Genomic DNA, 27455 nt, shown 5'->3' with positions numbered 1-27455 from the left:
TCGTATTGTAAATGGCATACAATACCGATAAGTTGACATGACACATTTGCAACACTCACCCCCAGGTCAAGACTCGTGGAACTCTGTGTTCATTAAGAACTGCACGAATCCACTTTCGCATGCCTTATGTTATGATGGCAGCTAAGTAACAGCAAAGAATTATAAACTGATAGCTCTAACGTCCTACATCATAAAAATCTTTGAAAGAGTTCTAAGAAGCAGAATAGATTTGGATTCCCAAAAATTACACAATCAAGGGCAGCAGGGTTTAGAGTCTGCCTCTCGCAACTACTGAATTATGGCATGGTCTTGGATGCACTGAAGGACAAACAGAATGCTGATGCAGTATACACAGATTTTGCTAAAGCTTTTAACATGTGCGATCATGGTGTAATAGATCACAAAATGCGTGCTAAAGGGATAACTGACAAAGTGGGCAGATAGATCTACAACTTTCTAACCAGTCGGACACAGAGTATTGGTCAACAGAGTTAAGTCAGGCTGACACAGTGAAAAGCTCTGTTCCACAAGGCATAGTACTCGCCTCCCCCCCCCCATCTTGTTCCTCATCCTCATATCAGACCTCACATCAGACACAGCGTCATTCTTTGCAAACAATACTAGATCTGCAGGAGTGTGTCGTCCACTGAGGACACGGTAACTCTCCAAGCAGATATAAATCAAGTTTTCAAATGGGCAATGGAAAGCAAAATGATGTTCAATGAAGACAAATTTCAACTTCTCCGTTATGAAAAACTGGAGGAAATAATAACTAGAACGGAGTATACTACAAACTCTAAACACACAATAGAACAAAAAAGTAGTGTGAAGGACTTGAGAGTGTTAATGCTAAAGGATCTAACCTTCAAGGATCACAGTAACGTCACTATCACAACTGCGAGGAAAATGATAGGATGGATAATAAGAAGTTTCACAACAAGGTATGGCATACCAGTGATGATCCTTTTTAAATCACTTGTTGTCTCTAGGCTGGAACACTGTACACTAACAGCTACCTTGAAGGCAGGTGAAATCTCAGATCTAGAGAATGTACAGAGAACCTTTACAGCACATGAAGCTATGTCAAACACCTTAGTTACTGGGAATGCTGTGAAGCACTTGACTTGTACTCACTGGAGTGCAGGCGAGAGAGATACATCATAATCTATACTTGGAAAATCCTAGAGGGACTGGTCCCCAATCTGCTTACAGAAATCACTCCTTACGAAAGCAAAAGATTGGGCAGGCAGTGAAACATACTCCCAATTCAAAGTAGGGGTGCCATTGGTACACTAAGGGAAAATGCAGTAAGTGTCCGGGGCCCAAGACTCTTCAACAACCTCCCACCAGGCATTAGGGGAATTACCAATAGACCCCTGGCTGTCTTCAAGAGGGAGCTGGACAGATACTTAGTCGGTGCTGGATCAGCCTGGCTGTGGTTCTTATGCTGGACTACGTGCAGCCAGCGGTAACAGCCTGGTTGATCAGGCCCTGATCCCCCAGACCGCCTGGTCAAGGACTAGGCCGCGGGGTGTTGACTCTCTTCACACCCTCCAGGTAGAATCACGAACATGTAATAACAAGACAGCAAAAACAATCAAAGATGGGGTTGGGGACTAATCTATGGCATTGAGAACTTGATAACCTCACCGTGGTTATCATGTTCTCACTGGTTATCACACTAACCTGTGAATTTTAGGACTCGTCTGCCATGGGTTCGATCCCCCACCCATTTGTGATTTATTTGCTAGGAATATTTATTGACGAAATGAAGATTGAGACACTTATGCAGCATATGGGAATCTTTATTCAGGAAACGTTTCGCCACACAGTGGCTTCATCAGTCCAATACAAAGAGGAAGGCGTAAGGAGAGGAGGAGTATGAGGTAATCAGTCCCTCAGCCTGGAGTCTATGTGTTCAGTCCATCAATCTTGTAGAATGTACAAGATTGATGTACTGAACACATCGACTCCAGGCTGAGGGACCGATTACCTCATACTCCTCCTCTCCTTACGCCTTCCTCTTTGTATTGGACTGATGAAGCCACTGTGTGGCGAAACGTTTCCTGAATAAAGATTCCCATATGCTGCATAAATGTCTCAATCTTCAACTTGTCGGTTTTTCAAACCATTCATCACTATTGACGAAATGTTTCGTCTACTTCGTCTTCCACCAGCGTTGACGAGTCAAGGATTATGATTCATCTCTGGATTCCACTGATGGAAAGGGCAGCGCATTGCGCCTCTACCTCTTCTTCTTTTCTTTTTCGCTTCTTCCTATTTTATATTCCTCTGGGAAAGTTACATTTGTTATTACTCTTGTGAGTTTAGTCTCAAAAAACAGTCATGATATTAAAGCTTTCTTTCACACTTATTATTGTGTAGTTGACTTTTCATTTTAGTGTCATACTGATTCTCTGTATCTCACCTTCTGTTGGGAATTGAGAGAGAGAGAGAGAGAGAGAGAGAGAGAGAAATATGGGAATAATCAGTTCTTCAGTAATGTCATGGAGGGAGGGGGGGGGGGTTCCTTAGCCATGCCACAAAATAATCTGTTGCAATAGACTTGAAACTGTCATGCAAGGTTTCCAGCGTTGCCAGAGCCTTGTGAATATGTTTCTGACGTACATTTAAGTCTCTTGTACCTTTAAAAGCCTCTTGGCGACTCCTTAGTTGAGTAACGTTCCTGATTGCAGGGCGCGGCACCCCCCACGACCTGAGCACGCTGCTGAGCATGGCAGAGATGATCATCTCTGGCATGAGCTACCTTGAGGGCGAGAAGGTGATCCATCGTGACCTGGCTGCCAGGAACATCCTCGTCGGGAACGATTTACAAGTGAAGATCGCCGACTTTGGTCTGGCTAGGTTTATTAAGGTAATATAGTAATCACAAGGCCTATTCTATTATCTTTCTAATTCTTTCTGCTTTATTTCTTTTAAAGCCTACACGAGGGTCATTAAGGCTGTGTAAAGCCTATACGAGGGTCATTAAGGCTGCATAAAGCCTGGTCATTAAGGCTGCATGAGTGATAAGTTGTGTAATGTCGTCTGCATAGGCTAGTGTGATGGAGTTGTGGAATACAGGTGTTGGAATGTCGTTAGTGTATAAAATGTAGAGGGTAGGGGAGAGGACAGATCCCTGGGGTACTCCAGCATTTAGTGTGAAGTAGTCAGAGTAACAGCCTTGGAATTTGATTCTCATGGTACGGTCATCTAGGAAGTTGCAGAGGAGTTTACGAGTATTGAGAGGCAGGTTGAAGTTAGTGCAGAGTTTGTACTTGAGCCCTTCGTGCCAGACAGTGTCAAAGGCTTTTTCAACGTCTTTTGCAACCAGGGCTGTCCTGTTTTTTTGTTTTGTGTTTATGTGGATGTAGTTGAGAATGATGTTAATGGCATCCTGTGTGGATCTGTGTGTTCTGAAGCCAAACTGGCCATCAGAAAGTAGAGAGTTGTGTTCCAGGTATCTGCGAAGGCGATGGTTGATGAGTTTTTCAAAGAGTTTTCCTATAGTTTCGAGGAGGCTGATAAGGCGATAGTTTCTAGGATCAGAGTGGTCTTTTTTGGGTTTAGGAAGGAGGATAGCAGTAGCAGCTTTGAAGAGGGAAGGGAAGTATCCAGAGGCAAGGGAGGCATTGAGGAGGTTTGTGTAGGCAGTAATGATAGAGCCAGGAAGGTGTTTTAGGATAATATGGTTTAGGCCAGAGGCACCAGGAGCCTTGGAAGGAAGGTGTCTGTGGAGAATTTTAATGTCTGTGTTGGTGAAAGGAGTGTCGAGTTCTTGGGAGGAGACAAGAGAGTCTAGATGGATGTGGCTGTCTGGTGTTGTTTCTTGTGTATGTGCAGTGTTCCAGTGCTCTATGTTCTGAATGTGTTGAATAACGTTAGGATGGGGTGGGTGAGGGTGGAAGATGTTCTCCCAGATGTGTTTGAAGATGTTAGTAGCAGCCTGCGGGTCTTAGATGTGTGTGTTGTAGTGGGTGATGTGTCTGAATTTGTTGGTGGGAGTTGTGCCTCTGATTTTTTTGATAAAGTTCCAGAAGGCTTTAGTGTTTTTAATACGCTGTTTGTCCGCTTGTTTTATGAGTTGTGACTAGTGATTGTTGTGGTCTTGGTCTAGGCTGTGTAAAACGTTGTTTCTAAGGTAAGTGAGATCTAATCGGACTTGATTAAATCTGTGTGTGTTGTAGAGGAAGCGGTTGTGGTAGCAGATAATTAGTTTTCTTGTTCTGAGTGAAGGTTTGAAGGAATAACGAGTGGTGTGAGTTTTCTTTGGTATTGCGGTGTTGGCTGCTTGTGTAATGGTGTCCTGGATGAGATCAAGTTGAGTATCGATGTCAGTGATAGGTTTGTTGTTGTAGTCATAGGTGAGGTTAATATTGTCTATGAGTTGTCTGAAAGCATCCCAGTCAGCGTTCTTGTAGGAGAAGGAAGGTGTGGCTGGAATGAGGATAGGGTTGGAGGAGATGTGTAAGATGACTGGGATGTGATCAGAGCCTGTAATAGGGCCAGGTGAGATGAAGTGTTGAAATAGAGAGCTGGCTCGGTTTGCCAGAAAGATGTCTGGTTTGCCTTGGCCCGTGTGGTTGTAGAAGGTGTTGAATATACACAAATAACCCGCACATAGAAGAGAGGAGCTTACGACGACGTTTCGGTCCGACTTGGACCATTTACAAAGTCACACTAACCAGAAGTGGAGCAGGAGGGCTATATAAAGGCAGGAAGTAGTAGTAGTAGTAGTAGTAGTAGTAGTAGTAGTTGTAGTGGTGGTAGTAGTAGTAGTGGTAGTAGTGGGGAATTAAGGAGGAGGAGCCAGTCAAATATAAAGAAAGAGGAGCACTGCAAGGGAGCTAGGTGCCCACAGAGGGAGAGCAAGTGCACAGAGGTGGGGGGAAGGGGAAGTGATGAAATAAATAATGAATGAACAGAAACACGCGACAGAAGAAAGAAAGACAAAAAGGAAAGAGGAAAGGGGAAAAGGGAAAAGAAGAAAAAATAAGGAATCAGGTTAAGTCACGGGTGTTCTGAAGTTTGGAGCATTTTACAATGTAGTGGGAGAGGAAGGCATCTACAGAGACGAAGCCAGGACTAAGATTCATACAAGGAAAGTTGTGTATTAGAGAGGATTAAACTAGACGGCGACTGTTAGAGTTGGAAGTAGGGAAGACAGTTTTAGCGGAAGACCAGTCAATAGGATGGCTGTGATCTCTGACGTGACAGAACAGAGCATTGTTAGTGTCGGCAAGCCTAACACTATTTCTGTGCTCCATAAGTCTGTCAGAAAGAAATCGGCCAGTTTCTCCAAAGTACTGAAGAGGACAGGAGGAGCAAGAAATAGAGTAGACACCAGGAACATCTGTAGAGGGAGGAGAGGTATGAACGAGATTAGTGCGAAGAGTGTTAGTCTGGCGGAAAGTAAGCTTGATGTCTGAGGGACGGAGAGAATTGTTGAGATTAGAAAGACCGGAAATGTAGGGAAGGCAGAGGACAGAAGAGTTCCCAGGAGTAGAGTGTTTGGGAGAGAAGAAATTACGTTTAGCACGTGAGAGGGCAGAGTCTATGAAATGGGAAGGGTAGCCAAGACGGGAAAACGAAATATGAAGAGTGCAAATTTCTGCTGGAAGGAACTGAGGATCACAGATGCGGAGGGCACGGAGAAAGAGGGAGATAAGAACACTTTTCTTGACAGGGGAAGCATGATAGGAAAAGTAGTGAATGTACATGCCACTGTGCATAGGTTTTCGATAAACGGAAAAGGAAAAACCTGTATCTGAGCGGTGGACATGGACATCAAGGAAAGGAAGCAAGGAATTAGATTCCCATTCAGCTTTAAACTTAATGGAAGGGACAAGATTATTAAGAGCTTCAAGAAAAGGTTAGAAGAGACTGGAGTCATGAGGCCACAGAGCAAAGATGTCATCAACATAGCGGAGCCAGAGTGAAGGTTGCACATCGATGGTAGGAAGAACAGTCTCGAAGTATTTCATGTAAAGATTAGCAAGGACAGGAGAGAGAGGAGAGCCCATAGCGACACCGAGGGTTTGAGAATAACATTTCCCTTGGAAGGAAAAGGAATTAGAGTCCACACAGAGGCGGATAAGATTAAGAAAGACTTCAATAGGTATAGGGAGATGTAGAAACCCTTCAAGGGCCTTCTCTCTAAGGAAATCAAGGACATCATCAAGAGGGACATTGGTGAAGAGGGACTCAACGTCAAGACTAAGCATCTTACAAGTTGGGAGAGAGCGAACCCGTTCAATGAAGTCTTGAGAGTGACGGAGGTGGGCAGGAGAAAAAGTACCAAGAAAGGGAGTGAGGGTTTTGGCGAACCAAGAAGCAAGAGAATAAGAGACAGAACCTCTAGAGGATATGATAGGACGAAGAGGAATATCAGGTTCATGAGTTTTGGGAAGGCCATAGAAATAGGGAAGAGAGGGACAGATGACACGAAACCGTTGATCAAGGTCAAAGTCAGGAGGACAGAGGTCGGAGAGAGTCCTTAGTTTCTTGCTGAAAGTTCTCTTGATGCGATCAAGAGGGTTGGAAACGAGAGGAGTGTAGGTACGTGAGTCAGAGAGCAAGACATCAGCTTTACGGCGGTAATCCTCGCGATCAAGGATAACTACCGAATTACCTTTGTCAGAAGATAGTATGACAATGTTAGTGTTAGATTTAAGAGAAGAAAGGGCAAGTTGGTAACGGCGCGGAAGATGGTGGTTCTTAGAAAACAGACTAACAAGAGCAGGAAGGAGAGCGCCACGAAAAGTGGACAAGTCAGGAAGATTACGGGAGCGAGATTGACGAAAGGGATCAAAAGAGCTAATTAGGGCAATACCAGCGCGAGGAGTAGGCGAAGTGGCAAAGGAAAGACCAAAACCAAGAAGTTCAAGCTCATACTGAGAGAGTGAGACAGAAGACAAGTTAGTAACACAGTCAGTGAGGGAGAATTTAGACCAAGGTCTAGCTGAGATGAGACGTTGAAGTTTATTTTGTAGTTTAGAAGAATGAATTTGTGTATTCAGGCGAGCAGTGTCAAAGGCAATGGTAGAGAGAAGGTTACAGAGATCTTGTGGTAGAGCAAGACTTATCGCCAGAGAAGTCAACACTTAATACTGAAGAATCCTGGAATCATCACTTATTTGTACATCCAATAACTTCAACCAGAACAACGGCTTCTATAACATAGCTGAACCCCTCGCCAAGAAACTTCTTCATCGCTATCCCACATAAGAACATAAGAATCGAGGATCACTGCAGAAGATCCACTCATGTACTTATCCAATCTATTTCAAAAGGTACCCAAGTTTTTAGACTTCTTCACTCTACACCGAAGATTGTCACGTGCACCTTTCTCCACCTGACCCAGCATTCCCATCCTATATATAGCCACGTATGTTTCACCCAGGTACATCTGTTTGTGACTCGATAAAGCTCACTGCGTGGGCGAAACGTTGTCAAAAAAGGATGACATTATACTGCTTAACTGTTCGTATTTCTAACCATTTTTCTCTTAACTAGACTGAGAATACCACTGTCTGGCGAGAAGTTTCCACAGTAGAGCTTCCTAAGTGTTGTACAAGGGTCTAATTCAACAACCTTTCTATTGTATAAAACATTTACAACTGTTGTTGCTTGTCACATACAACTGTTGCTGCTTGTCACATACAACTGTTGCTGCTTGTCACATACAACTGTTGCTGCTTGTCACATACAACTGTTGTTGCTTGTCACATACAACTGTTGCTGCTTGTCACATACAACTGTTGCTGCTTGTCACATACAACTGTTGCTGCTTGTCACATACAACTGTTGTTGCTTGTCACATACAACTGTTGCTGCTTGTCACATACAACTGTTGTTGCTTGTCACATACAACTGTTGTTGCTTGTCACATACAACTGTTGTTGCTTGTCACATACAACTGTTATTGCTTGTCACATACAACTGTTGTTGCTTGTCACATACAACTGTTGTTGCTTGTCACATACAACTGTTGTTGCTTGTCACATACAACTGTTGCTGCTTGTCACATACAACTGTTGTTGCTTGTCACATACAACTGTTGTTGCTTGTCACATACAACTGTTATTGCTTGTCACATACAACTGTTGTTGCTTGTCACATACAACTGTTGTTGCTTGTCACATACAACTTATTGCTGCTTGTCACATACAACTGTTATTGCTTGTCACATACAACTGTTGTTGCTTGTCACATACAACTGTTGTTGCTTGTCACATACAACTGTTGTTGCTTGTCACATACAACTGTTGTTGCTTGTCACATACAACTGTTGTTGCTTGTCACATACAACTGTTGCTGCTTGTCACATACAACTGTTGTTGCTTGTCACATACAACTGTTGTTGCTTGTCACATACAACTGTTATTGCTTGTCACATACAACTGTTGTTGCTTGTCACATACAACTGTTGTTGCTTGTCACATACAACTGTTGTTGCTTGTCACATACAACTTATTGCTGCTTGTCACATACAACTGTTATTGCTTGTCACATACAACTGTTGTTGCTTGTCACATACAACTGTTGTTGCTTGTCACATACAACTGTTGTTGCTTGTCACATACAACTTATTGCTGCTTGTCACATACAACTGTTGCTGCTTGTCACATACAACTGTTGTTGCTTGTCACATACAACTGTTATTGCTTGTCACATACAACTGTTGTTGCTTGTCACATACAACTGTTGTTGCTTGTCACATACAACTGTTGTTGCTTGTCACATACAACTGTTGTTGCTTGTCACATACAACTTATTGCTTGTCACATACAACTGTTGTTGCTTGTCACATACAACTGTTGTTGCTTGTCACATACAACTGTTGTTGCTTGTCACATACAACTTATTGCTTGTCACATACAACTGTTGTTGCTTGTCACATACAACTGTTGTTGCTTGTCACATACAACTGTTATTGCTTGTCACATACAACTGTTGTTGCTTGCCACATACAACTGTTGTTGCTTGTCACATACAACTGTTGTTGCTTGTCACATACAACTTATTGCTGCTTGTCACATACAACTGTTGCTGCTTGTCACATACAACTGTTATTGCTTGTCACATACAACTGTTGTTGCTTGTCACATACAACTGTTGTTGCTTGTCACATACAACTGTTGTTGCTTGTCACATACAACTGTTATTGCTTGTCACATACAACTGTTGTTGCTTGTCACATACAACTGTTGTTGCTTGTCACATACAACTGTTGTTGCTTGTCACATACAACTGTTGTTGCTTGTCACATACAACTGTTGTTGCTTGTCACATACAACTGTTGTTGCTTGTCACATACAACTGTTGTTGCTTGTCACATACAACTGTTATTGCTTGTCACATACAACTGTTGTTGCTTGTCACATACAACTGTTGTTGCTTGTCACATACAACTGTTATTGCTTGTCACATACAACTGTTGTTGCTTGTCACATACAACTGTTGTTGCTTGTCACATACAACTGTTGTTGCTTGTCACATACAACTTATTGCTGCTTGTCACATACAACTGTTGCTGCTTGTCACATACAACTGTTGTTGCTTGTCACATACAACTGTTATTGCTTGTCACATACAACTGTTGTTGCTTGTCACATACAACTGTTGTTGCTTGTCACATACAACTGTTGTTGCATGTCACATACAACTGTTATTGCTTGTCACATACAACTGTTGTTGCTTGTCACATACAACTGTTGTTGCTTGTCACATACAACTGTTGTTGCTTGTCACATACAACTGTTGTTGCTTGTCACATACAACTGTTGTTGCTTGTCACATACAACTGTTATTGCTTGTCACATACAACTGTTATTGCTTGTCACATACAACTGTTGTTGCTTGCCACATACAACTTACAGCTATTAGGCAGTACAAATTAGAAAATAAATTTCATCAATAACAGTTGTAACTCTCCGTCAGGATGACTTCTACTTGCGTCGCTCCAACGTCAAGTTCCCCGTCAAGTGGACGGCCCCTGAAGCCCTCATCAACAACTTGTACACCAGCAAGTCTGACGTCTGGTCCTTCGGTATCCTCCTCTACGAGATCTTCACCTATGGTGGAAATCCCTATCCTGGTATATGAATCAAACTCTTATAGTTTACGTTTGTTTGTCCAATTATTCCTCACAGTTTTCCTCTAGCTTGGTGTAGTTTTCTCTTACAGTTCTCTTGATTAGTGTAGTTTTCTCTTACAGTTCCCTGGCTTAGTGCAATTAGCCCAAACAGTTTTCACCTACTGTAATGCGATAGGGCCTCGCAGTTTCCCTACCTTAGAGGAATTAGTTCTCAGGATTTACTTACTTTAACGCTCTTAGTTAGCCCTTACAGTTCCTTTACCTTAGTTCAAGTAGTCCTTAGTAATAACGAGAGAATTGCCGACTAATTGTTAGGTACAAGGACACAGATGCAACTAACGCGACATTCTGTTGTCACAGTTGCACTTGTGTCGTTGTACCTAGCAGTTGTCCTTACCACTTTCCTACGTTACTGTTACGTCAGTTATATAGTGTTTTTATGACCTGAAGTTTAACTCTCCAAGTTTAACTCTTAAAGTATTCACAGCCTTTGTTTACATTTTTAGTGTGGGGAGGGAGGGGGAGTGTTATTTGCGGTTAATCAACCCAGGTCGTTCACATACTCACCAACTGATGTGCGACACGAAAGAACGATAGTAATTTAAGAACGAGATGAATGTTAGCCTTGAAGAACAAAAAGCACAATGCTGCGACTGGAATAATACACAAATAACCCCGTACACAGTAAAGAGAAGCTTTTGACGACGTTTCTATCCAGCTTTGACAATTACTATTGCTACCACTACTTTTGCTTCTACTACTACTCCCCCTATCAGCATTACCTCTATTGCTACTACTCCACTTCTTTCTTCCTCTCTCTTTTCCGTCCCTGTCCTATATATATATATATATATATATATATATATATATATATATATATATATATATATATATATATATTTTTATTTTTTTTTTTATTATCACACCGGCCGATTCCCACCAAGGCAGGGTGGCCCGAAAAAGAAAAACTTTCACCATCATTCACTCCATCACTGTCTTGCCAGTGATATATATGTGATATATGTGATATATATGTATGTATATATATATATATATATATATATATATATATATTATTATCACACTGGCCGATTCCCACCAAGGCAGGGTGGCCCGAAAAAGAAAAACTTTGACCATCATTCACTCCATCACTGTGTTGCCAGAAGGGTGCTTTACACTACAGTTTTTAAACTGCAACATTAACACCCCTCCTTCAGAGTGCAGGCACTGTACTTCCCATCTCCAGGACTCAAGTCCGGCCTGCCGGTTTCCCTGAACCCCTTCATAAATGTTACTTTGCTCACACTCCAACAGCACGTCAAGTATTAAAAACCATTTGTCTCCATTCACTCCTATCAAACACGCTCACGCATGCCTGCTGGAAGCCCTTCGCACACAAAACCTCCTTTACCCCCTCCCTCCAACCTTCCCTAGGCCGACCCCTACCCCGCCTTCCTTCCACTACAGACTGATACACTCTTGAAGTTATTCTGTTTCGCTCCATTCTCTCCACATGTCCGAACCACCTCAACAACCCTTCCTCAGCCCTCTGGACAACAGTTTTGGTAATCCCGTACCTCCTCCTAACTTCCAAACTACGAATTCTCTGCATTATATTCACACCACACATTGCTCTCAGACATGACATCTCCACTGCCTCCAGCCTTCTCCTCGCTGCAACATTCATCACCCATGCTTCACACCCATATAAGAGCGTTGGTAAAACTATACTCTCATACATTCCCCTCTTTGCCTCCAATGACAAAGTTCTTTGTCTCCAAAGACTCCTAAGTGCACCACTCACCCTTTTCCCCTCATCAATTCTATGATTCACCTCATCTTTCATAGACCCATCCGCTGACACGTCCACTCCCAAATATCTGAATACATTCACCTCCTCCATACTCTCTCCCTCCAATCTGATATCCAATCTTTCATCACCTAATCTTTTTGTTATCCTCATAACCTTACTCTTTCCTGTATTCACTTTCAATTTTCTTCTTTTGCACACCCTACCAAATTCATCCACCAATCTCTGCAACTTCTCTTCAGAATCTCCCAAGAGCACAGTGTTATCAGCAAAGAGCAACTGTGACAAACGGCTTCAGGAAGAAATCTAAATATTCTTCCTTGAAGCCTTTTTATCCACTTCTTCAAGGCTATGGGTCCCACAATTTACACCAGAGGTGGACCCCGTCCTATATATATATATATATATATATATATATATATATATATATATATATATATATATATATATATATATAATAACAACACTGCGCTAGCCAAGGATTCGAACCCATGTTGTACTGGCCTGCTTCATGGTAAGCAAGAACCACATGACGCTTTAAACCACAGGACATGTGGTTTAAAGCGTCATGTGGTTCTCGCTTATCATGAGGCAGGCCAGTACAACATGGGTTCGAATCCTTGGCTAGCGCAGTTTTGTTATTGATCAATACCACTCGTTCGTGGTTACAATAATATATATATATATAGGATGGGGTCCACCTCTGGTGTAAATTGTGGGACCCATAGCCTTGAAGAAGTGGATAAAAAGGCTTCAAGGAAGAATATTTAGATTTCTTCCTGAAGCCATCTGAACATTCCACGTCCCCTACCACCCCATCTTTCCGTATTTTTTTTTTACCAATAGGAATATTTTATTACATAATATGGTAGAGAAGATTTAAGAGATACATTGTTGATATAAAGGTGGCATATACGGCACATGTTGTTACGTGTGCATCACCTATTATAGGGCGAAAAATCTCATCCAGCTCCTCAGAACTGGGGCGTGTGCCCAAAATACAGCAGGCATTACCCCTTTGAACAGCCGCACTGAGCCGCTGGAACAGAAAAATAGCTGCCCTGGGATCCCTAGTTACCCTGATGAGTCTTTTTCCCAGCTCCTTACGGAATTTAGATGCATTCTTTTCCCTTGAGCCAAGGGTCTCTGAGCCTATGGGAACAAACATATAATGATGGGTAACTTCTCCATATTTTCTAGACTTTTGGGACTCCCTGAAGCTGGCAGCTGCCCCTCCTTCTTCCCTGGTGTATTGGAGATAGGTATCAGCCAAGGTGTTACTGGAACTTCTAAATGGTCCAAGTCTGCCTGAAATGTGTCTCTTCAACCTGCGGGTTATTTGTGGAATATTAGCCTTGATATTCTCTGCCCTGGTAATCTGATGTGCCTGTCCTGGTCATCTGATGTGCCTGTCCTGGTCATCTGATGTACCTGTCCTGGTCATCTGATGTACCTGTCCTGGTCATCTGATGTACCTGTCCTGGTCATCTGATGTACCTGTCCTGGTCATCTGATGTACCTGTCCTGGTCATCTGATGTACCTGTCCTGGTCATCTGATGTACCTGTCCTGGTCATCTGATGTGCCTGTCCTGGTAATTTGATATACCTTTTCCGGTAATTTGATATACCTGTTTTGGTAATTTGATATACCTTTTCCGGTAATTTGATATACCTGTTCTGGTAATCTGATGTACCTGTCCTGGTAATCTGATATACCTGTCCTGGTAACCTGATATACCTGTCCTGGTAATCTGATATACCTGTCCTGGTAATCTGATGTACCTGTCCTGGTAATCTGATATACCTGTCCTGGTAACCTGATATACTTGTCCTGGTAATCTGATATACCTGTCCTGGTAATCTGATGTACCTGTCCTGGTAATCTGATATACCTGTCCTGGTAATCTGATATACCTGTCCTGGTAATCTGATGTACCTGTCCTGGTAATCTGATATACCTGTCCTGGTAATCTGATATACCTGTCCTGGTAATCTGATGTACCTGTCCTGGTAATCTGATATACCTGTCCTGGTAACCTGATATACTTGTCCTGGTAATCTGATATACCTGTCCTGGTAATCTGATGTACCTGTCCTGGTAATCTGATATACCTGTCCTGGTAATCTGATATACCTGTCCTGGTAATCTGATATACCTGTCCTGGTAATCTGATGTACCTGTCCTGGTAATCTGATATGCCTGTCCTGGTAATCTGATATACCTGTCCTGGTAATCTGATGTACCTGTCCTGGTAATCTGATGTACCTGTCCTGGTAATCTGATATACCTGTCCTGGTAATCTGATGTACCTGTTGTTCTAACAAGGTAAGTGTCACAGCATCTGTCTCCGACTTATCCCCCTCACTAGGTGAGTGTTGCCACTACAAGACAGGCGAGTTTATTCTGATCATTTCACTACGAAGCAATACGTAGCTGACAGTGTCAGCAGATCTGTTCAGTAGTGGTACGCGAACGCGGAATCACATTACCATTCCTCAAGTTCAATACTGACCATTGTACCATGCACTAGTGAGAAGGTACTGCGTGTGTACCGCAGGGTACCATGCACCAGAGAAGGTACTGCGCGTGTACTGCAAGGTACCATGCACCAGTGAGAAGGTACTGCGTGTGTACTGCAAGGTACCATGCACCAGTGAGAAGGTACTGCGGGTGTACCGCAAAGTGCCATGCACCAATGAGAAGGTACTGCGTGTGTACCGCAAAGTACCATGTACCAGTGAAGATACCCCGTGTGTACCGCAAGGTACCATGTACCATTGAGAAGGTACTGCGTGTGTACCGCAAGGTACCATGCACCAGTGAGAAGATACTGCGTGTGTACTCCAAGGTACCATGCACCAGTGAGAAGGTACTGCGTGTGTACCGCAAGGTACCATGCACCAGTGAGAAGGTACTGCGTGTGTACCGCAAGGTACCATGCACCAGTGAGAAGGTACTGCGTGTGTACCGCAAGGTACCATGCACCAGTGAGAAGGTACTGAGTGTGTACCGCAAGGTACAATGCACTAGTAAGAAGGTACTGCGTGTGTACCGCAAGGCACCATGTACCAGTGAGAAGGTACTGCGTGTGTACCGCAAGGTACAATGCACTAGTGAGAAGGTACTGCATGTGTACCGCAAGGTACCATGTACCATTGAAAAGGTACTGCGTGTGTACCGCAAGGTACCATGTACCATTGAGAAGGTACTGCGTGTGTACCGCAAGGTACCATGCACCAATGCGAAGATACTGCGTGTGTAACGCAAGGTACCATGCACCAGTGAGAAGGTACTGCGTGTGTACCGCAAGGTACCATGCACTAATGAGAAGGTACTGCGTGTGTACCGCAAGGTACCATGCACCAGTGAGAAGATACTGCGTGTGTACTCCAAGGTACCATACACTAGTGAGAAGGTACTGCGTGTGTACCGCAAGGTACAATGCACTAGTAAGAAGGTACTGCGTGTGTACCGCAAGGTACAATGCACTAGTGAGAAGGTACTGCATGTGTACCGCAAGGTACCATGTACCAGTGAGAATGTACTGCGTGTGTACCGCAAGGTACAATGCGCTAGTGAGAAGGTACTGTGTGTACCGCAAGGTACCATGTACCAGTAAGAAGGTACTGCGTGTGTACTGCAAGGTACCATGCACTAGTGAGAAGGTACTGCGCGTGTACCACAAGGTACAATGCACTACCTGGAGTTTACCTGGAGAGAGTTCCGGGGGTCAACGCCCCCGCGGCCCGGTCTGTGACCAGGCCTCCTGGTGGATCAGAGCCTGATCAACCAGGCTGTTGCTGCTGGCTGCACCCAAACCAACGTACGAGCCACAGCCCGGCTGATCAGGAACTGACTTTAGGTGCTTGTCCAGTGCCAGCTTGAAGACTGCCAGGGGTCTGTTGGTAATCCCCCTTATGTGTGCTGGGAGGCAGTTGAACAGTCTCGGGCCCCTGACACTTATTGTATGGTCTCTTAACGTGCTAGTGACACCCCTGCTTTTCATTGGGGGGATGGTGCATCGTCTGCCAAGTCTTTTGCTTTCGTAGTGAGTGATTTTCGTGTGCAAGTTCGGTACTAGTCCCTCTAGGATTTTCGGTGTATATAATCGTGTATCTGTCCCTCCTGTGTTCCAGGGAATACAGGTTTAGGAACCTCAAGCGCTCCCAGTAATTGAGGTGTTTTATCTCCGTTATGCGCGCCGTGAAAGTTCTCTGTACATTTTCTAGGTCAGCAATTTCACCTGCCTTGAAAGGTGCTGTTAGTGTGCAGCAATATTCCAGCCTAGATAGAACAAGTGACCTGAAGAGTGTCATCATGGGCTTGGCCTCCCTAGTTTTGAAGGTTCTCATTATCCATCCTGTCATTTTTCTAGCAGATGCGATTGATACAATGTTATGGTCCTTGAAGGTGAGATCCTCCGACATGATCACTCCCAGGTCTTTGACGTTGGTGTTTCGCTCTATTTTGTGGCCAGAATTTGTTTTGTACTCTGATGAAGATTTAATTTCCTCATGTTTACCATATCTGAGTAATTGAAATTTCTCATCGTTGAACTTCATATTGTTTTCTGCAGCCCACTGAAAGATTTGGTTGATGTCCGCCTGGAGCCTTGCAGTGTCTGCAATGGAAGACACTGTCATGCAGATTCGGGTGTCATCTGCAAAGGAAGACACAGTGCTGTGGCTGACATCCTTGTCTATGTCGGATATGAGGATGAGGAACAAGATGGGAGAGAGTACTGTGCCTTGTGGAACAGAGTGAGAAGATACTGCCTGTGTACCGCAAGGTACCATGTACCAGTGAGAAGGTACTGCGTGTGTACCGCAAGGTACCATGCACTAGTGAGAAGGTACTGCGCGTGTACCGCAAGGTACAATGCACTAGTGAGAAGGTACTGCCTGTGTACCGCAAGGTACCATGTACCAGTGAGAAGATACTGCGTGTGTACCGCAAAGTACCATGTACCAGTGAAGATACTGCGTATGTATCGAAAGGTACCATGCACCAGTGAGAAGGTACTGCGTGTGTACCGCAAGGTACCATGAACTAATGAGAAGGTACTGCGTGTGTACCGCAAGGTACCATGTACCATTGAGAAGGTACTGCGTGTGTACCGCAAGGTACCATGCACCAGAGAACGTACTGCGTGTGTACCGCAAGGTATCATGCACCAGAGAACGTACTGCGTGTGTACCGCAAGGTATCATGCACCAAAGAAGGTACTGCGTATGTACCACAAGGCACCATGTACCAGTGAGAAGGTACTGCGTGTGTACCGCAAGGTACCATGTACCATTGAGAAGGTACTGCGTGTGTACCGCAGGGTATCATGCACCTGTGAGAAGGTACTGCGCGTGTATCGGAAGGTACCATGCACCAGTGAGAAGGTACTGCGTGTGTACCGCAAGGTGCCATGCACCATTGAGAAGGTACTGCGTGTGTACCGCAAGGTACCATGCACCATTGAGAAGGTACTGCGTGTGTACCGCAGGGTATCATGCACCTGTGAGAAGGTACTGCGCGTGTATCGGAAGGTACCATGCACCAGTGAGAAGGTACTGCGTGTGTACCGCAAGGTACCATGTACCAGTGAGAAGGAACTGCGTGTGTACCGCAAGGTACCATGTACCATTGAGAAGGTACTGCGTGTGTACCGTAGGGTATCATGCACCTGTGAGAAGGTACTGCGTGTGTACCGCAAGGTACCATGTACCATTGAGAAGGTACTGCGTGTGTACCGTAGGGTATCATGCACCAGTGAGAAGGTACTGCGTGTGTACCGCAAGGTACCATGTACCAGTGAGAAGATACTGTGTGTGTACCGCAAGGTACCATGTACCAGTGAGAAGATACTGTGTGTGTACCGCAAGGTACCGCCTGTTAATACATTGCTATATTCTATTTAATATTCTCAGTATTTAGAGAATTTCTTGTTATTATGTCTGAGTTTAATTACAACGTACGTGAGTTTGCTTGCTACGTACGTGAGTTTGCTTGCTACGTACGTGAGTTTGCTTGCTACGCACGTGAGTTTAGTTACTATATTCGTTAGTTGCGTTACTATGTGCGTGTTTTTAGGCATTAAGGACGTGCAGTTACTTCTACGATGTACATAGGTTAAGTTACTTATATATGTTTTTATTAAAGTACGTGAGTTTAATTACTATGTACGTGATTTTAGTGGCTCAGTATTGTTTAACTGCCATGTACGTGAGTTTAGCTACTATGTACGCAAGCTGCTATGCACACAACTTTCTTTACTACTGTATGTACGTGTAACTTTTGTTACTGAACACATGAAGATTTTGTTACAAATTTACATGGGCTTATTGTGTACGTGAATAGTTTGTTACTCTGTACGTGAAAGTTTTGCTACCACGTACGCGAGTCTTGTTAATAAGTACAGTCAAGTCTTTGTAACCAAGAAAATAAGTTTTGTTATGGAACTTCTTAGCTTCCTAAAATAAGTTAATTTAGTAAATTTATAAATATTCATCCGTATTTTTGCGTCTTTCAAACTCCAATATAAATTTTTTTTAACTATTTTTATTACATAAAAAATTCATCATTACTGAACTTACGACTAAAAATTTCCAGCCAATCATGACAAGTTATTATTTCCAGCCAATCATGACAAGTTATTATTTCCAGCCAATCATGACAAGTTATTATTTCCAGCCAATCATGACAAGTTATTATTTCCAGCCAATCATGACAAGTTATTATTTCCAGCCAATCATGACAAGTTATTATTTCCAGCCAATCATGACAAGTTATTTTTTCCAGCCAATCATGACAAGTTATTATTTCCAGCCAATCATGACAAGTTATTATTTCCAGCCAATCATGACAAGTTATTATTTCCAGCCAATCATGACAAGTTATTATTTCTAGCCAATCATGACAAGTTATTATTTCCAGCCAATCATGACAAGTTATTATTTCCAGCCAATCATGACAAGTTATTTTTTCCAGCCAATCATGACAAGTTATTATTTCCAGCCAATCATGACAAGTTATTATTTCCAGCCAATCATGACAAGTTATTATTTTGTAGACAGGACTCGCAGCAATGGTTTTAAGTTGGAAAAATTCAGATTCAGGAAGGATATAGGAAAGCAGTGGTTTGGTAATAGAGTTGTGGATGAGTGAAACAAACTCCCGAGTACAGTTATTCAGGCTAAAACGTTGTGTAGTTTTAAAAATAGGTTAGATAAATACATGAGTGGGTGTGTGTTGGACCTGACTTGCTTGTGCTAGTGGGTTTGATGTCGTGTGGATGTGACCCGACTAGGTGGGTCATTGATCTAAGCCCGGAGTTGACATGGACCTGCATCGCATGGGCCAGTAGGCCTGCTGCAGTGTCCTTTCTTTAAGTTATTTTATTTAATACTGCACAGTAAGTTAAACTTCAACACTATATATAAGTTAGCTTTCTCCACTGTGGGTTATGACTGATTAGGTTAGTTATCTAATCAAGTCAGTTGTGGAATTCAACCTGGAAATCTGCCATTATGAATTCGTACCTCTAGTTTACACAGGGGCAGTGTGCAGTAGGGTGATTGCAGATAGTTGAATCTCTGGTAGGCTGGGGGATGTGGCAAGACCATAGTTGAATCTCTGGTAGGCTGGGGGATGTGGCAAGACCATAGTTGAATCTCTGGTAGGCTGGGGGATGTGGCAAGACCATAGTTAAATCTCTGGTAGGCTGGGGGATGTGGTAAGACCATAGTTGAATCTCTGGTAGGCTGGGGGATGTGGCAAGACCATAGTTGAATCTCTGGTAGGCTGGGGGATGTGGCAAGACCACACTTTGCACCAATAAAATACAAGGAATGTTACTAGGCACTTGTGAAGTGTGGGAGCAGCTGGTACATCTGTTGGGACACCTGAGGTACTTGTTACAGTCACGTGCAACCGCCTGGTGTTTTCAAACTAAGGCATACAATAAGGAAGAATGTAGCACATAATGTGATAGCAGAAACAATCCTTGAGAGCAGCGCAGATGAAAAGTCGCACACACATGAGCCAACAAGATTGGAAAACACACTTGACCTTATCTTCACAAATAACGAGGACCTGGTAAGATACATAACAATATCAAAAACAACTAATTCCGATCACAATCTAATCGAAGTTCAGACTTGCATGTACAGGGGTCCTGATCAGCAAAATGCACGTAGCTGTGAAGGTGTCTTCACCAAATGCAACTTCAACAACATGAGCATCAACTGGGACCAGGTGAACCATGTTTTAAATGAAACATGTTGTTAGGTAAGACACATATGCAACAGTTAGGTATCTTTATTTCGAAACGTTTCGCCTACACAGTAGGCTTCTTCAGTCGAGTACAGAAAAGTTGATAGAAGCAGAAGAGACTTTTCTGTACTCGACTGAAGAAGCCTAATGTGTAGGCGAAACGTTTCGAAATAAAGATACCTAACTGTTGCATATGTGTCCTACCTAACAACCTGTCGGTATTTTATACCTTTTTAAATGAAACATGTTGGGAAGATATCTCAAATAACATGGATCCAAGCCAATGCCTTGAAAGGATCAATTTCCTGGCAGCTGAAGTATGATCAAGGCATATTCCCCTAAGAAAGAAGACCAGAAGAAGTAAACTGGAGAGAGAGAGATGCTCCCTCTACAGAAGACGACGAAGAATCACTGAGCTCTTCAAGAACGCTAGATTATCTAATGAAGAATTGCAATATATGGGAATCTTTATTGAAGAAACGTTTCGCCACACAGTGGCTTCATCAGTCCTATACAAAGCAGGAAGGTATAAGGAGAGGAGGAGTTTGAGGTAATCGGTCCCTCAGCCTGGAGTCTGTGTGTTCAGTCCATCACCCTTGTAGAAAGTATAACACAGGGCCGTAGCAGTGGTTTATATGCTGTAATCAGGTGAGGCGAAGCAGGAGGCGGCGGGGTCATAGTGGTATCATCCACTAGTCTAAGAAGGTCTTCGTCCGAAGGTTGGACAAATTTTGAAGAATTCTTTGCATCAATATCCCATGATGATGCAGTATCTGACAGATGTGATGAATGGTTTTGAAAACCGACAAGTTGAAGAATTGAGACACCTATGCAACATGCACGCTTGAGGTTCCTAAACCTGTATTCCCTGGAACGCAGGAGGGAGAGATACATGATTATATACACCTGGAAAATCCTAGAGGGACTAGTACCGAACTTGCACACGAAAATCACTCACTACGAAAGCAAAAGACTTGGCAGACGATGCACCATCCCCCCAATGAAAAGCAGGGGTGTCACTAGCACGTTAAGAGACCATACAATAAGTGTCAGGGGCCCGAGACTGTTCAACTGCCTCCCAGCACACATAAGGGGGATTACCAACAGACCCCTGGCAGTCTTCAAGCTGGCACTGGACAAGCACCTAAAGTCAGTTCCGGATCAGCCGGGCTGTGGCTCGTACGTTGGTTTGCGTGCAGCCAGCAGCAACAGCCTGGTTGATCAGGCTCTGATCCACCAGGAGGCCTGGTCACAGACCGGGCCGCGGGGGCGTTGACCCCCGGAACTCTCTCCAGGTAAACTCCAGGTATGGGAATCTACAGCCTGTGGTGTACTTTCTACAAGACTGGTGGACTGAATACATCGACTCCAGGCTGAGGGACTGATTACCTCAAACTCCTCCTCTCCTTGTTAGGTAAGACACATATGCAACAGTTAGGTATCTTTATTTCGAAACGTTTCGCCTACACAGTAGGCTTCTTCAGTCGAGTACAGAAAAGTTGATAGAAGCAGAAGAGACTTGAAGACGATGTAATCAGTCCATCAACCTTAAAGTTTTGAGGTGGTCAGTCCCTCAGTCTGGAGAAGAGCATTGTTCCATAGTCTGAAACAATATAATGAAGCCACTGTGTGGCGAAACGTTTCTTCAGTAAAGATTCCCATATGTTGCACAAGTGTCTCAATTCTTCAACTTGTCGGTTTTCAAAACAATTCGTCACACAGATTATCTGGTACACGTAAGAAAGCGTTGACCAGGGAAGTGGAAAGAATCGAATTAAATTAAAGGACTCATACAGGATCCAGGAGGAGCTAAAAGCGATTAGTAGAATTGAAAGAAATTCTAAATATTTCTTTCCATATGCAATAAACAAGGTAAATACTTCATCTAGTATCGAGCCCTTGCTCAGACAAGATGGGACTTATGCAGATGACAACAAAGAAATCAGTCAGATATTGAAATCCCAATACGACTCTGCGTTTAGCGAGCCACTAAACATGATTTTTCATGAGCCTCAAAACTTTATCAATGTATGCCAAATTTCTGACATTACCCTAACTCCAATAAACTTTGAGAAAGCCATTGACAACATGCCCATGCACTCAGCCCCAGGCTTGTGGAACTCTGTGTTCATTAAGAACTGCAAGAAACCCCTTTCGCGTGCCCTAAGTACACTATGGAAAAGGAGCTTAGACATAGGTGAAATTCCACAGTCACTAAAAACAACGGATATTGCCCCACTCCATAAAGCAGCAAAACATAAGCTAAGAACTATAGCTCTAACGTCCCACATCATAAAAATATTTGAGAGTGCTAAGAAGCATGACTGCGAACCACTTGAATTCCCAGAAACTGCACAATGCAGGGCAACATGGGTTCAGGGCAGGTCGCTCCTACCTCTCGCAACTACTAGATCACTATGATATGGTCTTGGATACACTGGAAGAAAATCAGAATGAAGATGTATTATACACAGACTTTGCAAAAGCCTTTGACAAATGCGATCATGGTGTAATAGCCCACAAAATACGTGCTATAGGAATAACTGGCAAAATGGGGAGATGGATCTTCAACTTCCTAACCAATCGAACACAAAAATTAGCGGTAAACAGAGTTAAATGAGAAGCTGCCACAGTGAAAAGCCCTGTTCCACAAGGCACAGCACTCGCCCCCATCCTGTTCCTCATCCTCATATCAGAGTTGTAATCCACAGAGATACTAGGATCTGCATGAGGCTGTCGTCTATTGAGGACACTGTTAACCTCCAAGAAAATATAAACCAAATTTTCCAATGAGCAACGGAAAACAATATGATGTTCAATGAAGACAAATTCCAACTACTCTGTTATGGAAAACTGGAGGAGATAATAATTAGAACAGAGTATACTACAAACTCTCATCATACAATAGAGCGAAAAAATGTGAGGGACCTGAGAGTGGTACTGTCTGAGGATCTCACTTTCAAGGGTCACAAAAATGTCATGATCACAACTGCGAAGAAAATGATAGGATGGATAATGAAAACGTTCAAAACAGGAATATTGCTACACATTAATATCTCCGTTCAAAGCAGGTGAAATTGCAGATCTAGAGAGTGTACAGAGATCCTTTACTGCACGTATAAGTTTCATCAAGCACCTTAACTACTGGGAACACTTGGAAGCACTTGACTTGTACTCGCTGGAACCCGGTTGAGAGATATAATCTGCACTTGCAAAATCCTAGAAGGAATGGCCCCTAATCTATATACAGAAATCACTCCCTACGAAAGTAAAAGACTGGGCAAGCGATGCAAAATACCCCCAATGAAAAGCAGGGGCGCAATTGGTACACTAAGAGAAAATACACTAAGAGTCCGCGGCCCAAGACTGTTCAACAGCCTCCCACCAGGCATAAGGGGAATTACCAATAGACCCCTGGCTGTCTTCATGAGGGAGCTGGACAGATACTTAAAGTCGGTGCCGGATCAGCCGGGCTATGCGTTAGACTACGTGCGTCCAGCAGTAACAGACTGATTGATCAGGCCCTGATCCGCTGGGAGGCCTGGTCGTGGACCGAGCCGCGGAGGCGTTGATCTCCAGAAAAGTCTCCAGGTAGCCATTTATTGCCGTGAAATGTTATCTGATTCGTTAAGAGTACTTCACTGCACCTGAGTCAGGCGTAGGATAAGTCGTCCTAATTAACTAGGCTGTTAAGTGATCTGCACAACTGGGCAGCTCTTGGTCACCGGCTTCACTTGCGCCTAAGGTTTTTTTTTTTTTTTGTGACTGCCAGGTAGACAGGAGTTGGCCGCTCCACTAGGCAGTGGCACTCGTGGCTGGTTGGAACAAGTGCCTACTGTTCACAATCGTGTAGGTTGTGAGAGGTTGTAGATACTAAGCTAGATTACTCTAAGTTTAACGCTAACCTAACTTAATTACGTATACAGTAGAAGTGCATAATACATTAACCTATGGAGGCTCAAGTACTAGATTATTCTTACAAATTAGGAGTGTATAAAGAAATGTGGCACCACTTATAGGCAGAAGTGGGTCTGCTAGTCACCCCCTCCTTCCCTTCCACTTAGCGAGGTTAACCTCTCGGGAAATCAAAAGCTGCATGAATTTTCCCACAGCTATACAGTAAATTAACTTTCAACACTATACAGAACATTAACTTCGAAAACTATACAGTAAGTTAACTTTTAGCACTATACAGTAAGTTTACTGTCAACATTATACAGTAAGTTAACCTTCACTTGTATTGTCACTACAGGTGTCAGTGGGAAGGAAGCGCGAGACCTCATTCAGGACGGGAAAGTGAACCGTCAGCCTCGTGAGTGTCCAGACGACGTGTACAGCGTTATGACAGCCTGCTGGAAAATGAACCCACACGAGCGACCGTCTTTCATCGAACTCAGAACTATGGTCAACACAATCAAGGAGCGAGTGCGCGCTTTCTAGCAAGAACATCTTGATCTCTGAAGCAATGTCAACCATCCCTCGTCGGTTACCGTACCTCTGACCGACAACTGTATTTCGTGATTATCGAATTACTATTCCATTCAAGGGGATGCCCTGATGCTGGAGAAAGGGTCTCTATCTAAGGAAAAGGAATTGGAATTACCTTCCCCTGCCTTGATTACTTCTCATTCCCCAGGCCCTGTATTACTCATTGTATTAGTCAATATCCCAAATCAATATGGAACACAAGGGTTAGAACCCAGACAGCAGGTCTGTGAGTGAGGTCATAGATACAATATCTAATATCTTAGGCAATATCTCCGGAAACATGTATACATTTCTGTTATCTTGTGGCTTAGTTAACTGGCAGACTTTTTTTTTATAGTGGTGAGTTGGTACATGACAGTACAAGTAAAATAAATATAAATAGGTCGATGTATGATAGAGAAGTGTTACCGCTTTTAAGTAATCCATGAACTAAATATATTAAACTGAGATACAGATCTCAGCGTGGCTGAGACAATGATTACCTCAATTTCCTCCTCGTCTTCCAACTTTCTCTGCATGGGACTGAAGAAGCCACTGGCTGGCGAAACGTTTCGAGGATAAAGATACCCAAATATTGGTGAAATGTCTCATACTCCGAGGAAGTGACCCAGCAATGTCACCACTCTCTCATTCATCACCTCAACAACTTCCCGTACATAACTGCGTGCTGCATGTGTCATGTATTGATAAACTTGTCACTAAACGAAGTGCTATTTCTAAATAAATGTTTTGTCTGCACTTAGTGTCTTAACAGTGACCACGACACAACACACTTCTAGAGAGAAGCTGACTGTAATCAACTGCGTCGAGGTTAGGTAAGTTTTGTAAGAAAACAGGACAAGTGTTGCCTGATGTGGGTCTTAGATGATGACCCGCCGCGCCGTTTGAACTTTTGGTCACCTGACCGAGGCCTTCATCTGGCTTACCGGTCCACCCCTTTAAAAAATATAGTTATATTCATTACCATTTAGTTCAAATGTGTAAAGATATTAATGAAGGTAACTGTGTTGAACTGTATCGAGCTAGCTGCTCCAGTGGTTAGCGCACTGACCAAGGAATTTTCAGGCTCTCCTGCCATGAGTTCGATCCCCCACCCGTCTTGTCATTTATCGAGAACAACAAATTAGCATGCAAAAAATATAGCGTTAAAGAGAGAATCAAACTATCTTGTGTGACCCAAACGTTCACTTCTGTGTTTACAAACACAGGTTTGTATAATATTAAAAATTACTTAAAAACCGAGAGCAGAGAGAGAGAGAGAGAGAGAGAGAGAGAGAGAGAGAGAGAGAGAGAGAGAGAGAGAGAGAGAGAGAGAGAGAGAATGGTTGCAAGTCGTAAACATGACATGGAATTAAAATAACTTGTAACATTAACAACAATGGCTCGACCTTTAATAGATGTAGAAGGCCAAATGAAAAAAGCACCAGCGTCACAACATCGGGGTCACAACATCGGGTCACAGCATTGGGGTTACAACGCCAGCGTCACAACATCGGGGTCACAACACCATCATCACACCATTGGGGTCAACGCCAGCGTCACAGCATTGGGGTCACAACGCCAACGTCACAGCATTGGGGTCACAACGCCAGCGTCACAACATCGGGGTCACAACGCCGGCGTCACAGCATTGGGGTCACAACGCCATCGTCACAACATCGGGGTCGCAACGCCAGCGTCACAGCATTGGGGTCACACCATCGTCATATCGGGGTCACAACGCCAGCGTCACAGCATTGGGGTTACAACACCATCGTCACAACATCAGGGTCACAACGCCAGCGTCACAGCATTGGAGTCAACACCATCGTCACAACATCGGGGTCACAACGCCAGCGTCATAGCATTGGGGTCACAACACCAGCGTCACAGCATCGGGGTCACTACGCCAGCGTCACAGCATCGGGGTCACAACACCATCGTCGCAGCATCGGGGTCACAATGCCAGCGTCACAGCATCGGAGTCACAACGCCAGCGTCACAGCATCGGAGTCACAACGCCAGCATCACAGCATCGGAGTCAACACCAGCGTCACAGCGTCGGGGTCACAACGCCAGCGTAAGACAAAGTCAGCGTCACAGCATCGGAGTCACAACGCCAGCGTGACAGCGTCGGGGTCACAACGCCAGCGTCAGAGTCACAACGTCAGCGTCACAGCATCGGAGTCACAATGCCAGCGTCACAGCACTGGGGTCACAACAGCGTCACAGCACTGGGGTCAACACCATCGTCACAGCACTGGGGTCACAACGCCAGCGTCACAGCACTGGGGTCACAACACCAGCGTCACAGCACTGGGGTCACAACACCAGCCTCACAGCATCGGGGTCACAACAGCGTCACAGCACTGGGGTCACATCAGCGTCACATTATTATTATTATAATCAAGGGGGAAGCACTAAACCCATAGGATTATACAGTGCTTGGGGGGGGGATGGAAGGTATTCAGGTTTAACTCAGGGAACTGGAGCACAGATCCAGTTCCCTAGATCAAGAGCCCCTCACCAGCATCAAGGAACCTTCCTTGAGGGGACCAGCGTCACAACACTGGGGTCACAGCAGCTACACAACACTGGGGTCACAGCAGCTACACAACACTGGGGTCACAGCAGCTACACAACACTGGGGTCACAGCGTCACAGCACAAGTGTCACAACGCCAGCGTCACAGCACAGGGGTCACAACACCAGCGTCACAGCACAGGGGTCACAACACCAGCGTCACAGCATCGAGGTCATACCAGCGTCACAGCACAGGGGTCACAACGCCAGCGTCACAGCACTGGGGTCACAA

The 27455-nt window shown here is 44.0% G+C and overlaps 2 protein-coding genes across 4 annotated transcripts in view; both read left to right on the top strand.

Annotated features, from left to right (window-relative positions):
* The window catches only part of LOC128692567 (tyrosine-protein kinase FRK), a 55467-nt gene extending 30068 nt beyond the window's left edge, over positions 1–25399 (top strand). For all 3 annotated transcript variants that reach the window (XM_070090080.1, XM_070090081.1, XM_070090082.1), the window contains 3 exons: positions 2697–2875; positions 9943–10099; positions 24426–25399. In XM_070090080.1, coding sequence (XP_069946181.1) covers positions 2697–2875; positions 9943–10099; positions 24426–24613 — 524 coding nt within the window. In that variant the 3' untranslated portion in view covers positions 24614–25399. The remainder of the gene's footprint in view (positions 1–2696; positions 2876–9942; positions 10100–24425) is intronic.
* Positions 25400–25407: 8 nt separating this feature from the next.
* Positions 25408–27455, top strand: part of LOC128692566 (uncharacterized) — a 41576-nt gene continuing 39528 nt past the window's right edge. Inside the window, exon 1 of the mRNA XM_053781721.2 lies at positions 25408–25476. The gene's annotated coding sequence lies outside the window, so the exon portion shown is untranslated. The remainder of the gene's footprint in view (positions 25477–27455) is intronic.

This window comes from Cherax quadricarinatus, chromosome 30, assembly GCF_038502225.1.
Source record: "Cherax quadricarinatus isolate ZL_2023a chromosome 30, ASM3850222v1, whole genome shotgun sequence".
NCBI lineage: Eukaryota > Metazoa > Arthropoda > Malacostraca > Decapoda > Parastacidae > Cherax > Cherax quadricarinatus.
Note: the sequence above shows the minus strand (reverse complement) of the source record. Positions and strands in the feature narration are given on the sequence as shown.